Below are 16,528 nucleotides of genomic sequence, written 5' to 3'. Positions count from 1 at the left end.
TAAAAAGACATTCCAGGTGTTTGTGACACTGCCGGTGTTGTAACCAATTCAGTACCCCCTCAGAAATCTGTATCCCCTGGCGCATTGCACATGCGTAAAATGAGATCGTCCCACAGGCACATCTAATTTTCTTTTGCTCGTGTCTGAGGTAATATAAGAGTGATGTGCATGCACAGCAGTTGTCGGCTGCATTTTGCAATCATTTACTAACTTTTTCGACAGGACGGCATGATTTCTTTGTGATGTGTATAATCAGTTATAGTTTGTTTTCATTAAAAACGTCTTTGACATGTGCAGCTAAAACAATCTTTAAATAATTCATGCTTAATGTATTAACTATGCGACCTACCTGTTTATAAACGATTGTGCGATTACATATAATGTTATTGTTTACAGATATTTGTTTATATATTTCTTTTATATACAGTACACACACAAGATTGGTATTGACAGTGAGAAACACAGGGGATACCAAATTAGACAGCTGACAATATCTTAGTCTATGGCTTTCTGTTTACTAATGTTTTAATGTTCTGCTATTTTCAATGTTATTCTATCCTGTTCATTTTCTTGATAGAGAACAACTTATTAAAATAGTGTATCATTTAAAAAGATAATTGCTTGAGGGTAAACACTGTCCCATGTCGTATGGGAAAGAGAATTTAAAAGATCACATGACATGTTCACATGACATGCTCGGGTTTATTTCATGACAATATATACAATCCACATGCTGTTTGCTGTGTTGTATTCTGTCATAACTTCTCATTAAAGCCTCTGTGGGATTTGTCTTTGTATGTATTGTGTTTTTATTTTTTACTCTAGAGCTTTTAAAAAGGTTAATGCTTTAAGTCTTAGGCGTATGCAGTGTTTCCTTCATTGCACTAGTTCCAATCTTTTTAAAACTGAGAGAAAGAAAGCTTGCTGGCCCAGTGTTTGTGCGATGGACCAGCCACATACCGGTCCACTCTCTGTATCTGCAACTCCCTCCTGGCTGGCCTCTGCAACTCCCTCCTGGCTGGCCTCCCTGCGTCCGCCACCCGTCCGCTCCAGCTCATCCAGAACTCTGCTGCCCGCCTAGTGTTCTCTCTGCCTCGCTTCGCCCACGCTACTCCACTACTCCGCTCGCTCCACTGGCTCCCGATCACCGCTCGCATCCAGTTCAAGACTCTTGTACTAGCCTACAGATGCCTTGACCAGTCTGCACCCAGCTACCTCCAGACCCTCATCTCTCCCTACACCCCCACTCGACCTCTCCGCTCCGCCTGCACTAGAAGACTAGCTCTACCACCGCTACGCTCCCCTGCCTCCAAAGCCCGCTCCTTCTCCACCCTTGCTCCGCAGTGGTGGAATGACCTTCCTACAGATGTCAGGACTGCCCAGTCCCTGACCACATTCCGGCGCCTCCTTAAGACTCACCTCTTCAAAGAGCACCTGTAGAACTCCTCTGTTTGTATCCTGGGACACTATCACCCTTCATGTAAATGCGCTTTATTTTGCTCTTATCAGCCCCTATTTTACTGCATTTAATCCTGTACTTCAGAATACTGTAATCTGCCAAGTTTTTAACCTGTAGTACTTTGTATTTAATCACATCCTGATGTAACTATCACTATTTAATCATATCCTGATGTAACTATCACTATTACCTGCTGTATTATTGAATTGTGGTTTGTCAAACTTGTACTTTACTTGAACAAAAGTTATTGTATTTCTTGCTCTTATTGTATTACTTGTATTGTAACGCTTGAAATGTTTTTGCTTACGATTGTAAGTCGCCCTGGATAAGGGCGTCTGCTAAGAAATAAATAATAATAATAATAATAATAATAATCGGACTTCCTTAAGGTGTACCGGACCTGTTCCGGACTTCCGTAGATTTAGATCGGACCACTCACGAAACCTGGTCCGGTCTGCATCCCTACTGCATAATGTAAGGGAATGGAAACTCTGCTGGAATAGTTGTAAATTGGAATTGTGAAAAAAAAGATGTGTGTTATTGATATGACCAGAGGTTAAAACAATGTGGCAGTGAGCATATGAGTGTTTCAATAGTCACTCATTTCACATAATACCATTTTCTAGCACCATTAACTGTTATCAGATAAAAACGCTCTCGTCCTAGACTTCTAAAAGGAAAGCTTGGTGCATTAAAGCAATGCAATGCAATTAATCAATGATGCCACTGTTGTAAGTGGTATTACTAACTATAACATCCCTGCTGGAACTCACAATCAGATATAAATGGAAATAATCCAATCTTCAGTTTAAACCTAGCACCAACAACCCCTGTACAGTTTGGGGGATTCTTCTGCAGAGGAGGACATTTGAAACAATGCTCACAGGTTTACTTGCTGCTGAACTGGGTCACATGTTCACAAGGCATGCAGCATGACTACGGTGACTCACACAATGTTTAATTGGTTTTTGTGGAGGTCATGTTCATGTCTTGATTAACACTTTGAAGAATTACTAATTGTAAATGTTAATCAGGCACAAATTAACATTGTGCAAAAATCTTAGGCAAATGAATGTGCTTGGCTTGATTGTGCTTCTGGGAGATCAACTGGTTTGTATTGATTGGCACATACAGTAGCATGGAGCAGGGTTAATGGGGGGCATAGTAAAGTTATTTATGAACTCAACACAGTTTTAGGGGCTGTGTGCCATAGCAGATGGAGATGATGAAGACGGGGTGCTAGCATTACAATAGAAAACAAACAGTCTTTACTATCTGTTGTACCTCAGGAATACTGGAAGGCTCCAATCCAGGCCTCTTTGTAAATTCATTATCAAATGCTTGCCAACACAGAAAAACGTGTATATGCCAATGACACCAACGCTTCTACAAGTTATACAATTATATATACAGTACCCTTCAGTTCAAAAGCAGCAAACGATTTATTAACAAAAAATAAATAAAAAAGAAAGTTTAATCATAAGACTTCTGGGTAACACGTTACAGTAAGTGTCTCTAATTAATGGGCATTTACATAGTAGTTACATAGTAAATACATGTGTACTTACACATAATTACAATGTGTGGCAATGTGCCCCGCCCCTGTGTGTATTTTTGTGTTTTATGTTGTATGTAGTGTGTTAATGTTGATGTATTGTAGTTGGTACACGGGATATAATGTGGATAATGAGCATGAGTGTTTAAAATGTATAATTGTATTTAGGCACGGGGATTGCACTTCACTTCACGTGCATTTAAAGTATGTAATAACATGTGAGCACGGGGTTGCATAGAATTAGTTCCCGGCACAACAGTATATATAGATGCACAAAGCACTCACTCAGGGTTGTGTGTTCGGTGAGTGGAGAACGGGTGTGGAGAAGGAGAAAAAGTAAAGTTGCTTAGACTCACTGTGTTTGTTTGTCTGTTAGTTCACTGTCTGTTTACTGTTTTGTCATTTTGTTTGTCTATTTATTTTGTCCCAAAGTGTCGTGTGCTGTTTTTGTTTAAAACCTTTTTATTTTGTTCATTATTAAACCGTGCAACAGCGCAATTCACATTTCACTTCGCAGTACTGTGTGTCTGTGTGTGTCTGACGTCACCACTACAGCCTGCTTATCACAAATGTTATCATGCTTAGTTACAATGAACTTAACATGTACATATTTTTGCACAGCATATGTAGATATATAATAGCATCAGAAAAGGGTTAGGGTTAGAGATAGGGGTAGGGTTAGGATTAGGGTTATATCATGCAAAACAATTACACATTAAGTTAATTGTAACTATGCATAATAACATTGTCATTATGTGTAAGTACATATGCATTTACTAAGTAACTACTATGTAAATACACAGTAATTAGAGACACTGAATGTAAAGTACAACCCAAAAGTTTGTATGTAAATTGCTTCTGCCACTTTGTTGTCACCCAGAACACCTTTCTAAAGGAGATGGCATCATCTCAAAGGGTTCGACAATGGAAAAAATTCATTACATAAATAAATACATACATGAATAATAATCCTGTGTACCAAAACATACATCTTCTTTAACCAGGACTGGAGAAACACATAATTGACAACAAGCTGAATCTGAAGTGAGCAGCAGTTTATTAGTTTTGGGTTTAATTTAGAGTGGAGCACGTTAATGTCACACTGCATAAGCCCAGCCTGACTGGTGTTGACAGCAATCTGTGTACCTAGTGATGTGCAAAATGCAGAGGCAGCACATCCCTATCACTGGCACACAACACAGTACAGACAACCAGATTAACAGTGCTTGCTTTCTTTCTTTCTTTCTTTCTTTCTTTCTTTCTTTCTTAATACATGAATGCTCAAAGACTAAAGAAGTATTTGCTACTGGTTTGCATAGGTTTTATGTTTAAATGCTGCATCTTTTTTCTCTATAAATAGAATCTAAAGGGAAGGTTAGTGTAATAATTAAAATTATGGAAACTGTATATGTGTGTCTATTCTCTTAAACACATCTTATTCCATGTGATTCATAAAACATGGTCTAACCAAAGAACCCCTACATAGAGGCTGGACTTTTAGCTGTTATACAATACAGTGAAAAACGCTTTATAGGATTTCTGGTTGAGTCAACTGCATACAGTAATAAAAAGATGCTGTCCCTTTGCTATTCACCAATACAATTACCCGAGACTCTTGCCCAATGTATATTACAGTGTAATAGTGAACACACATTATATAAATGAGCACTATTGTAATTACTGTATTAGAATGAAATAAGTATTAATGCTTAAAGTGCTGATTTGGCACGCTCCCTTTATGGTCAGTCTTAAATTGGAGTGATAAAAGTTCATGTTTTTGATTACTTGGGCCTATGGATTAATTCAATGCTTCCTGTTCTGGGGGAAAATGAGAAAGTCACCTTTGCAGAGTGAAGGGCTACTATTTTAATCAATTGTTTTAATTCATTATTTTTATTTTATTAAAGCTTTGTTTCTTCTGAAATGTTAGGCAGTTTGGTCTGAAGGCAAAAAAAGTAGCTTTCTGATGCCTTTTCCAATCAACACCATAGTAATTTCCCCAAGCTGGTAATTAACTTCCTGCCTAATTTGTCACACTTAATTTGAAATTGGACTCGGGCTGCCGGTGAGAGGGGCAGCGGTGGCAGCTGTGGCAGAGTGTGCTAGTGGCCGCTGGCAGGACCAATTCATCACTTTTGATTTAAATTCCCTTGTCAGCCATTCAACCCTTTATGAGCTGTGACTGTCATTTATGGATTTCAAAACAAGCGTGAAAATAAGGCACAGTTTTGAATTTTTCAACCACAATCAATAACAATTTGTTGTGTAATTAAGTAGTCTAGTTCTGACAGCTACCTTGCAAGTCAAAATATACAGGTTACACCTAAAGCAAATCCTGCATTATTAAAATTACAGTAAGAAAACACTGTGTTATAATTTAAAAGGAGTTCCACTAATAAGTACTATTAGTGTAATCATTTTATTACACTGGGGATTGCCTTTAGACTTTTTTAAAGATGTGCATACATTTTTAAAATGTTAACTGTAGTGTCAATGTCTTGATAACACAAAAGACACTTTGTTCTATCAAAACATATTTAATTATATTAATTAGAAATGTATTGTTAAGAACTACTGTACAACTAGTCAGCACTTGGCAAGAACACAGCTTATATATCCATTTGCAGGACGAGTGTGGAAACATTTCAATACACAGATTCAAACAAACCAGCTGTATAGTTCTGAAGTGCCTTCCTGGTTCTGTCCCACATCTAATATGAAGACCCCAAATGAAGAAAAAGATATTCATTTCAGGCTAGGATTCAGGTGTACATTTATAAACCTGATTTTATGAAAACTTTGTTGTTCTATGTTTCTGTTTTGTGTAGTAATGTTATTAAGAGGATCAATAAGCCTTTCCTGCATGACAACACTAGCAGGATCAGTATAGAGTTACAGAGACCCCATGGCCTCTTGTGAGGTCCTTCACAAACAGTTAAAATGCAACAATGCACAGTATGCCGTAGACAGGAGGCACACGGTGCTTTCCAATGCTTTCAAACAAACGCTGCAAACTCTACATTGGAAAGTAGCAGCCTGTGCCCATGATTCTAAACAGAGCTCTAGAATCTATCTCTTCAAAGGAAACATATAAAATAGAAACTGCAATAGAGAATAAGGAACACAGTCAAAGGGAGACTAATCAAAAGAGATATATACAAGATTGAGAATATTTACATAACACAAGGTGAACCTTTCAGGTCATCCAACTGTGTCTCAAATACAGAAATAAGGACAATATTTTTTTTTGATGACTTCAAACTCATAAAATCTTAATAGAACTGCAGAAGATTTGCCCAGTAGACAAAAACAAGGGTTTTCAGAGACTTTTATTTTATTCAAACTGCCATCATTTATCCCATGGAAATGGCAACCTTCCTGGTTCCTATAATTTTTTTAGAGACAAAAATACACTGTAGAGACTCACATTCCCTGTTAGCACTTTAGCCCTGTTTATAAAAACAGACACACTGGAGGATACCATTCAGCCTATCAATACTCATCCACTTCCTGTACCTTCCTCCGGCCCTTACACCAACTCTCCCTATGTAAAACAGGAGTCTGCTATTCATGCCCTTGGGACACAAAGGACCCTATTTCAACTATCTTAGCAGTGACAGTATTTATATCCACCCCTGCTTAGATCAATTGAATAGACTCAAGGATTTGTGCTGTCGAAGATGCGTTACAAATACTTTGCCATCAAATATATTAATACAAGTGTCCAAGGACATTATTTATTTACTCATAAAAACGCTGTTTTCCGGGACAGAAGAACTTTAGCTGTCCTTGAATGCTTCAGTGACCGGAACATATTTCCAGCTGCTCTTTATTATTGAACAAATTCCTCTAATACTATGTGGTGTGTGTGTTTTTGTATCGCTCTCCCTCTGCCTTTAAGGGTTTCATTAGCATGGCTCTCTTCAGGAGTTTTTCTTCATGTATTCAATTAAAAAATGCCTCTGGCACGTCAATCAAACTGATCAGGAGAAACGACATCTAGCACTTCTGCTGTTCATATGCACAAGCCTCCTGAGTGCCGTCAACCACACACATGTCACCTGGAGCATGTTTACAATCCCTAACCTAGTAACAAGTGACATGTTAGACTTCCATTTACTCAGCCCATTGGTGTCTGTAATGATAACAAACAATAATAATAAACCCCTGTTAGTAAAGAGACAGGGTCCCATTCAGTACCCCAAGCAGAATAAGACATATATATATATATATAGACTTTGTAGTACTTTCACCCATATTTACCACAAATGCAAGATATCTTAATCTACCTCTGAAATGAGATGTGATGCTGTCCCACCTTTCTTTAAAGAACTGAAACAGCAGCGGAATGCAATGCTAATAAATAGGCATGTAACTCCATCTGACACATTGTGACAGGTTGACTGGGCGGTGACGTCACGGCAGAAACAGGAACACAAACGACAGAGAGAGGTGGAGTTTGGTGGAGCTTTCGCTCAGCATTTAATGAATAAACAGACAGAAAATAAACGGTTGTAACAAAAACACAGGACACGGCACTTTAGGCCAAAATAAAACAGATAAACAAAACAGACTATACAGACAAACGGACACGGACAGACACACAAACACGGTGAGTGAAACAACTATCAATTTACTTTATTTTACTCTTCTCCACACCCGTTCTCCACTCACCGAACACCCAACAACCAGTGAGTGAAAACATGCAGCTTTTATGCAGTTGTACCGAGACTCGATTGCTAGTCAATCATTCAATTGGAATCTCGGTACAACTGCACGTGAATTAATTAAAGTGCAATTCCCCGTGCTCATATATTATTACTTTTTACTTGCACGTGATGTGATGTGCCATCCCCGTGCCTAAATACAAATATACAATTTACACACACGTGAAACACAGACCTGCTTATATCCCGTGTACCAATGCCTATACACCAACATTTACACACAACACGTAACATATAACATACACAGGGGGGCACTTTGCCACACACATGTATTCCTGTATCTTTCCCACAGCTTCTAAAGCAATTCCTAGAGCCCAAACATTCCTGTCACCTGCCTAAACACGCTTGTATAACCTGCCCTCCCCGGAGCCTCTCTTGAATATGGAGAAAGACATTTCTATTACAGCGAAACATGATCAACTGTCTTGTTTATTTATTTATTTATTTTCCGTTTATATGCCTTGCTAGCCAAATAATTATTATGAAAAGCCCATGTTTCTCAAACAGAAGCTATCACAATGCATCTACATCCTTCCACCTGCTGCCAACTAATACTTTATCTATCTATGTATCCATCTGTCTAACTATGTATTTCTAATATCTTATTAGACATACATAAACACTGAAACTCTCAGATTATTTTTACAGAACATTTTGGGCTATATGTGGTAGTCCAAGGCTTACTTACTTCGGGGGCTGTATCTCATGAACCATTGGTGGTAGAGGTTAAGTCCTAGATTTAGCCATTTTTAGTTTTTAAATGCACATTTGAAAGTCGCTCAGCGTATAATGACTATAAAGGTTCTAAAAACTATTATTAAACAAATACAGAATAGCATTTTAATGATGCAGACATTTATTTATATACTGTACCTTCTCTGAAGGAAATTGGATGAATTAAATTAAGGGCACTACTGGAAATCAATGGAAATCTCTACAGACACATGGGCACCATGGCACTGAGACGCCATGCAGTCCTTACCTAGCAGCTATTTTTGTTGGCACAATTGCAACCTTATAATACCTATGGCGATCAGTTGAAAAAACAACCTAGTTAAATAGGATATCGCTTTTACATAACTTATTTTATAATAAAAATATGTGCTGTAATCTACCATTACCTATTGAGTGCTCTTTTGAAATGGGTGTGCGGTGAGTTTATTTGGGAAAAAGAAAAGACAACTTATTGCCACCCATCAATCTCGGCTCTGATTTATCTTAATGACACACACATATTTAATGTAGCAACCATTGTAACATGCTCCTGTTTCTAGTGAAATGGAAACGTAACAAAATGTACATGGCAAATATAATGACATGGATTTTTCTTACAGCGCATTTTCTGTGTGTTTTCCTGAAAAAGCAACTGTACAGGACTTGCTTTGAGACAGCAATAATAAAAGCCATTTTCTCCCAGGTGTTTCTCACATTCTAACAAGGTGACAGGGTTTACAGGCCAATGTATTCAGCTGTTAATCCCCATATCCCAGCTGATTCTTTTTCTCTTATTCTTTGATAGTTACAGCACTAATCCGCCTTGGTATCATAGCATAGCTTTGCAGTGTTTAAAGACAGTGTATCTGTCGCCATACTGATATTACGTCTCTAATTCCAGTGGATCTCATTCCAACAGATACAGAAAATGTGTTCCAACATTTTTGCGACTGAAACAGATTTTACAGTTAAATATAAAACTTAATTCAACTAGGACAAACATCCTAGTCTTGTAAATCCCCAGATGATAAATCTTAATACATATAATATTACTGGCTCAGTACTGCCAACATTTAGCATCTATACTGTAGATGCATGGATTGACAGTTTTACAGGGGTTCAGATGGGAACTCATGCATACAATATAGATCATGTTGCTGGTGAATGCATGGTAACGTTTTGTAAAGCATGGTGAAAGCATAAAGCACATGCAAACATGGTAAATCACACATAAATCTGGTAACCCATTGTTATATCCCTGGTTAACAATGAAGAGATGAATTTGGTTTTAAATCCTAACTCAGCTCATATTATTTGACAGAATTCTGGATTTAAAAAGGCTCTCCTGGGGGGCTCTAACTATAAAAGAGTTATTGACATCTATCTTTTATCCATCCTAGCCAGCACACCAGAGAGCTTATTTAAAAGAGACAAGCTGTATCTTTCAAAAGGAAAGCAAGATTGCTGGCTGTCAGTGGCCTGGGTACAATCCCATCATGCAGTGCATGGACACGGGCGCTCTTAACAGGAAATGTGTTACCCTCGCTGACATTTTAAGGATCAGTAGCTACAAAACCTGGGACCAGTATGTCCAAGGTTTTGAATGCTAACTATCTGGATCAATTTATTCTCTCAATGAGATTTGCCATTCCTCAAATAAATAAATAAAATAAATGAAACTGGTGTCCCATCACTTCTGTGAATGGACAAGGAACAAAAGCATATTATGAAGGAAAGTGTACAAGCCTAATTACTCTCACCAATTGAAGGTCTGTTGTATCTCTTCCCTACCACAGAATGAGAAGAGGACTTCTTCAGAAACATGCATGGATACCACCATGCGCATACTCACTTACCATGCACATACGCACTTTTCGTCTATTCTAAATAGGGTACTGTATAATTCAATAACTGATGGCTAAATTGTTTTCTTCTAAATATAAATAAACCTAACAACTTGTGTAACAGGAACTGCCTTACAGATTATGTTCCCTGTTGTTGAGATGAGATGGGGTTAAAAGCTCTTTAACCAGAAATGCAGATGAGCCCAGCTCTTTACATAGTGCTTAAGACGCACCCAGCCTGCTCCCTGTTATACTTGAACGATGACAATCCCTCCCACCTTGCCTCTCTTTAACATTTTTTACTCCAATTTGCACCTGCGAACACAACTCAGCAAGTAAATGTGAGACGGTTTCTTGCTCATTCCTAACATGCTGCTGTGTGTTCATTTGACCACAAATGATGCAACTTGCTTTTATAAACGAATACTGGCTGTAGTATCTCATAAGAAGGTGGTTAATGATGATGATTAACGCTGACAGAGATACAACCTGAAAAGGTCATGAACAGACCCACTTACTCACCAGCTTGGTCAGTAGTAATGGTGATGGCCGTCACAGGCCTGGGGAATGAGCTGAACTCAGAGACAGCGTTCAATGACTCAATCTCGAAGGTGTAGTTGGCATGAGCGACGAAGTCCAGTACAGTCACCGAGGAGTTGGTCAAGCCCACATGTCGGGGGATGAAGCGTATGCCTTCTCCACACAGCTCACAGTCCCTGGGCTCAGCCCCACATTTCTTACACATCACGTTGTAGGTAAGATCCTTCCTGCCTCCCATGTCACTGGGAGGGCTCCACTCTAGAAACAGTGAGCTCTCGTTGATGTTGAAAATGACATTCCGGGGAGGAGAAGGCGGCCCTGGCAACAACAACAAAAAAAAGTACAGTGAAATAATTAGGTTTTTAAGACAAGCCAAGGTACACCTTTGTCCTGAGTTAAGGATATGTAGGATTTACATACAGATTTGGAAATGGGCAAATCAGAATGGAAAACGTACAGAAGAATATACATAGTGACAGCCAAAGCCACTCTTTTATGACATCATTTTAGAGTGTCAGTTAAACAAGCATTGTATTAAAGGTTAATGTCTTTGATGTAATAATGAATGTACATACATTACTAACTTACAAGCATAATAAAAGTAGTTTTGGTCTGGATGAAACAAAAATCTGTTCCGGTACCAACTGGTTCCCAAAGAAATTAGCTCCAAAAGGCTTTCTATTTCAGTAGAACTAAATGTGGTGATACACCACACAAGGCAAGAGTGGATTTTATCTTTTGCCCTAAGTGAGCCAAGCCTTGGGGGGGGGGGGGGGGGGGTGGGGGCACAGTGTCTGCAAGCCACAAGGTTGCAGGTTTACACCTAGTTTATTATACATTTGATACGTTTTCTAAGGCTAAGTTTCATATCTACTATTATGCACATTGTCTTCTGATAATCTTATATAACATTTCTGCCAGAGCACTTAGTCTGAAGCAAATAACATGGCATTGTCAGCAAATTTACAGACAATTATGGTACGACAGCTGACTGCCAAGCTCTTGCACTGTTATTTAAAATACATCTTGGTTTCTTTAAAGTAGAGTTTGTCTAAACTACTGTGCCTCAATTTAATTCAGTTACAATAGTGGGCTAGTGGCTAGTATAATATTTGAGTTCCATTCAAGGCTCCAGTCTCTTTATTTGTTGACTGGTACAATAACTCCTGTACAACAATAGCACTAAAATATTTATAAAGATGCTGTGGCTCTAGCAACTTTTTTTTTTTTAAAGAATCTTCCTATTCTAACACCAGTATTGGAAGCTGTAACCATTGTACAGCAAATTAGTAAGTTTGGGGATTTTTTTAGTACCATGATGTCCTTTATGATAACGCCCAGCAAAGAGTTAAGTTCTGGAAGATATGGAGGCCAGACTTGAATGATGGCTAAGGGCAATGCAGGGTAAAAAAGCAATTTATATTCATTAAGAGCACTTTGTGTCGTAAGGATTAAAATTGCTGCAAGCTGCCAGTCACACTTGAGAACCGCGTTAAACCCCCTCCATCACCTTTCTGCATTGAACAACGCAGCTGCCAATCATGGGAGCCATGGTGGTGGAAAGACTTTTTAAACAATGGTCCTTGCATTCATTTTGCCTTGAAGCATCCAAATCACAGCCTCTCTAGATTGGAAGTGGCATTTCATCTATAAATAAACTTTTTTTCTCTAGATCACAGACAAGAAATCAATGAGCTATCCTACACAGGTGCCCAAATCTGTTTGTCTTTCTCTCTTTCACCGTACTAGTGCATTTTAAAGTTTAGCATATGTATTGTACCAGCGGTCTGTCTTTAAAAATGGAAGAGACTCACACGTTGGAATCTGTCCTTTCCTTTGTGTGGGAACGCAGTGGGTTCCCAGTAACAGTAACCGACTGTTAATAATAAAGAACCTGATTTCGACAGGATAGCAACATACAACATCACTTGTGTCTTTCATCGCTTTCCTTATTCTTAAACCATGAAATTACATTTCCATGCACACTAATGGCATTATAGCAGGTCCAAAGCACTCACATTCAAGCCTATCTCCTAATATGGTAATCTACCAGAAATACACAAGTAGGACCTTGTTTGAAAGCTTAGACTCTCCTCTTTCCAAGCAGGGCTGTCTCTCACAGTGCCTGAGTAAAAAGAGTTAAAGATCTTTGTGTTGCACACATGAGGTGTACACGCCCCCTGTGATGCCTTTGGCATTAAGACTCACGCTACGACTCTTTACTTTCTCTTTCAGGACCTGTATAACAGTAAATTCAAAGCCGCATGAATGGAAGCTCAATTGATTACGGTAATGTAATCTGAAGAATGCCACTGTCTGCCTGAAGATATTGAGAAGCAGACCATTTCTTACTCAAGGGCCTTCGCGGTAATTTGCATTACGATTAAATAGCTTTTTAATTGCCGATAAATGATTCTAGCTAAACTGTGATTTCATGCAAATATTAAGCTGTAATGACATGCAGTGAATCATTTATGAAGATTTAGAACTGAGAACAATGAGAGACAATTCATTCTAATCCTAAAACTCCACTACATTATACGTCATCCGGTTTCTGTGAATATGGGCAGATTGCTTTGTTATCGTTTCTAAATTATACAGAGATTGTGTGGAACATTGGGTGGACTTGGCAGCTGCTCCTGCAGACCAATGCATTTTAACCAGTTTTTGTTTCACTTTGGCAACTACACTGCTTCTTTCTCTCAACCCAACCCTTCCACAGGAAAGCATAATACTCTGCTAATACTCTTCAAATAATTCAAATCTAGATATGTACCAGCTGTGGCTTTCTAACATCCCGGATTCATAAAGCATGTATTTGAGATTGCTTTCAGTTATGTATTAAAACACCTCAGCTTACTGAAGCAAATAAAATAATAATGTGCTTTGAATTGGCTTCAAGATAAATAAATAATCTATTTAATTCCACATAAGACTGAGTTAACTGAGTTAATTAATATAATTTGTTTATAATTCAGTTTATACTTAAATTAAATTCAAACACAATATTTACCACTAGAAAAAACTCACCAAACCACTGGTTGTATATTTCATGACTTTAACTTTGTAGTGTTGTACAATAATCGTTTTTAAATTATGAACAGTTTTACTTTACTTGAAAAGGTGTTAGTGTTTCAGGGTTCTCTTGCTTTTGCATTTTTTTAATATATGAGAACTGAAAATAACATTTTAAAACAGTACTACTAAAAACGTAGCCCTGGGAGTGGGCCTGCGCCTGCATGCTCAAGACAGCAGGAATCAATATTGACGTGCTCACCTCATGAGAAGTAATGTGTCTCCACCTCGTCTGTGGAGGAGGATAACACTCGCATGAGCTATTTCCTAAGTCATTAGTGACAACTTAATGTCTTCTTATCTCATTTGAATTACATAGTTAGCAGTATGATTGTTTTTTTATATTATTATCTGAAGCTGTTTTCATTAGGGTTGTGCAAACCTTCTCGAAACTTGAACCAGGAAAAGTTTGCCAAAGTTCTCTGAAATGCAAACTATTTTGACCCTACTACTATTAATTCAATGTAATGTTTTGTACTGTGAATACCCTGTATTTTTCATATAAGTGATTCATATTTGTTGGTAACCCTTTCAATTATGACATAGCTCAAGATGCATCAAGATGTAACCCTTCATTTTCCGGATGGAGCTGCATAAAATCATAAAACACAGTATTGTACGAATAAGTGTTTGACACTGAAAATAATTTATCAGGAAAGAAAGTAAAGTATTGCCACATCCATTTAATTTCTTCAAATAAACCTTTTGAAATAATTTGCATTGTTGTTTGATTAAAAAAAATATATAATAATCAAGAATATAAAAACACACATGTTTGTAAGAATTGCATTAACTTTTAAGTCAATGTCACTCTCAGTATCTGACCAAAAATCAGTAAGCAGTGGCATCATTTAGATCAGGGGAACTTCTGCGTGAGAATTGGTGCATCCACTGACATTTACCAGAGTGTGCCATGCTGCTACCCACCCAGAAAGAATGAAGCCGCTAATTCAGGGATGGAAACAGGAATGTAAACACTGCAGCCAAGCTTCAGGTGCTGTTCATAATACCGAAAAAGTACTGAATGTTATTTCAAATGTTATTTCAAAGGAAACAGCACAGCATATACAGCTGACAGGCACTGTTATAACATAGCTAGACATGATAGTGACTCTTTAATACCTTGCTGAAGTTCAGAAGGCAGAGTAATGCCCCGCTTTAACCCTTTAATCAGTCTCCCTATTTAAACACTGTTACCTCAGTGTCCCATCCTCCCAGCTCTCACAAGGATGGCTCCATTCGGACCGAGCAAGACTAACACGCCTAAAACCTCAACCTCATTCACCTCGGACATTGCCCACCTAGTGAATCTATACTTGTCAATAAAGGTTGCTACTGAAAGCAGAACATGCTTAACTCTTGTCATGCTGGTATGCTGGATTGAGGCTATATTGGTCTGGAGTCTCTATGCACAGATACTAATTACTTTGAGATGATCCCTTACTTGTGCATGACATGGTAGGTGGGTCCTTCTCTGCCCTGAAGTACCCCTTTTCACAACTGCAGATGGGAGAGCCTGCATCGTAGGTGAAGCTGTGAGGAGGGCATTTGGAACACTTGATGTTTCCTGCAAATGCTTTGTAGAATCCTGGTCTGCAAGCTGTTAAAAGAAAAGAAGAGATAGTCAAACATACAGTGCAACCTCCCTGACAGCTCTACTTATTGACTGCTCTACAGTCAATAAGAAGTCAGCCGAGATCCATCTCCTATTAAAACTCTTTAATAGTGAATATGCACTGATGAAGCATAATTCCCTCCAACCCTAAGCATTGGGTGTTGAGTACGTTAACCACAATCACCTGGCTTTTCTTTTAGGTTTAAAGGAAAAATTGGGGGAAGGTGGCATTGGGGGAAGGTGGCACATCAGGCTAATTCACTAGCCGTCCATGTCTTTTACCACTGTAGGCCACTATCACAAGGGGTAATTTTTATTTTGCATTTGTTTTTACTGTTGACAGATTACTAACATTATATTACAACAAATGCAGTTTTTATTAATGGTTAGTTAATATATAGTAACCTGGGTAACATTTTACACTGTGTCTCTAATTACCGTGTATTTACATAGTAGTTACTTAGTAAATGCATGTGTACTTACACGTAATTACAATATTATTATCTTTATTTTTATATAGCGCCTTTCATAGAGGACTACCATCACAAAGTGCTTTACAAGATACGAGACTAAGGTGTGTGAACTATGCATCAGCTGCAGAGTCAATTACAACAACGTTTCACCCGAAAGACGGAGCACAAAGAGGTTAAGTGGCTTGCTCAGGGTCACACAATGAGTCAGTGGCTGAGGTGGGATTTGAACCGGGGACCTCCTGGTTATAAATCTGATTCTTTAACCACTGGACCATTTAAAAACAAACTTGCGGGACTCCATTATTTTGCAGTTAATTTTGGTACAGTACTCTCCATTTATTTATGATTGCTTCTTTGTAATTCTTGTGAACAACAAGATTAATATCATTTAATTTTGGTAATGTATTTTTTTATTAATTTTTTCAAAAATATAAAAAAGGTTAAACACATCTAGTTTCAATGGGAGTAAATGTCTGCCTCTGGTAGAATCCACCCATTTAAGGGATTTTATAATAAATGATGTCGG

The 16,528-nt window shown here is 38.2% G+C and overlaps 1 protein-coding gene across 1 annotated transcript in view; it reads right to left on the bottom strand.

The window, feature by feature from the left end:
* LOC117405806 (ephrin type-A receptor 6-like) overlaps nt 1-16,528 on the bottom strand; it is a 210,649-nt gene that overhangs the window by 65,482 nt on the left and 128,639 nt on the right. The window contains exons 4-5 of the mRNA XM_059030320.1: nt 15,359-15,514; nt 10,822-11,157 (exon numbers count right to left, since the gene is read on the bottom strand). Of these exons, the coding sequence (XP_058886303.1) occupies nt 10,822-11,157; nt 15,359-15,514 (492 nt within the window). The remainder of the gene's footprint in view (nt 1-10,821; nt 11,158-15,358; nt 15,515-16,528) is intronic.

Source organism: Acipenser ruthenus, chromosome 9, assembly GCF_902713425.1.
Source record: "Acipenser ruthenus chromosome 9, fAciRut3.2 maternal haplotype, whole genome shotgun sequence".
NCBI classification, from domain to species: Eukaryota; Metazoa; Chordata; class Actinopteri; order Acipenseriformes; family Acipenseridae; genus Acipenser; species Acipenser ruthenus.
This window is presented reverse-complemented; position numbering and strand designations above follow the sequence as displayed.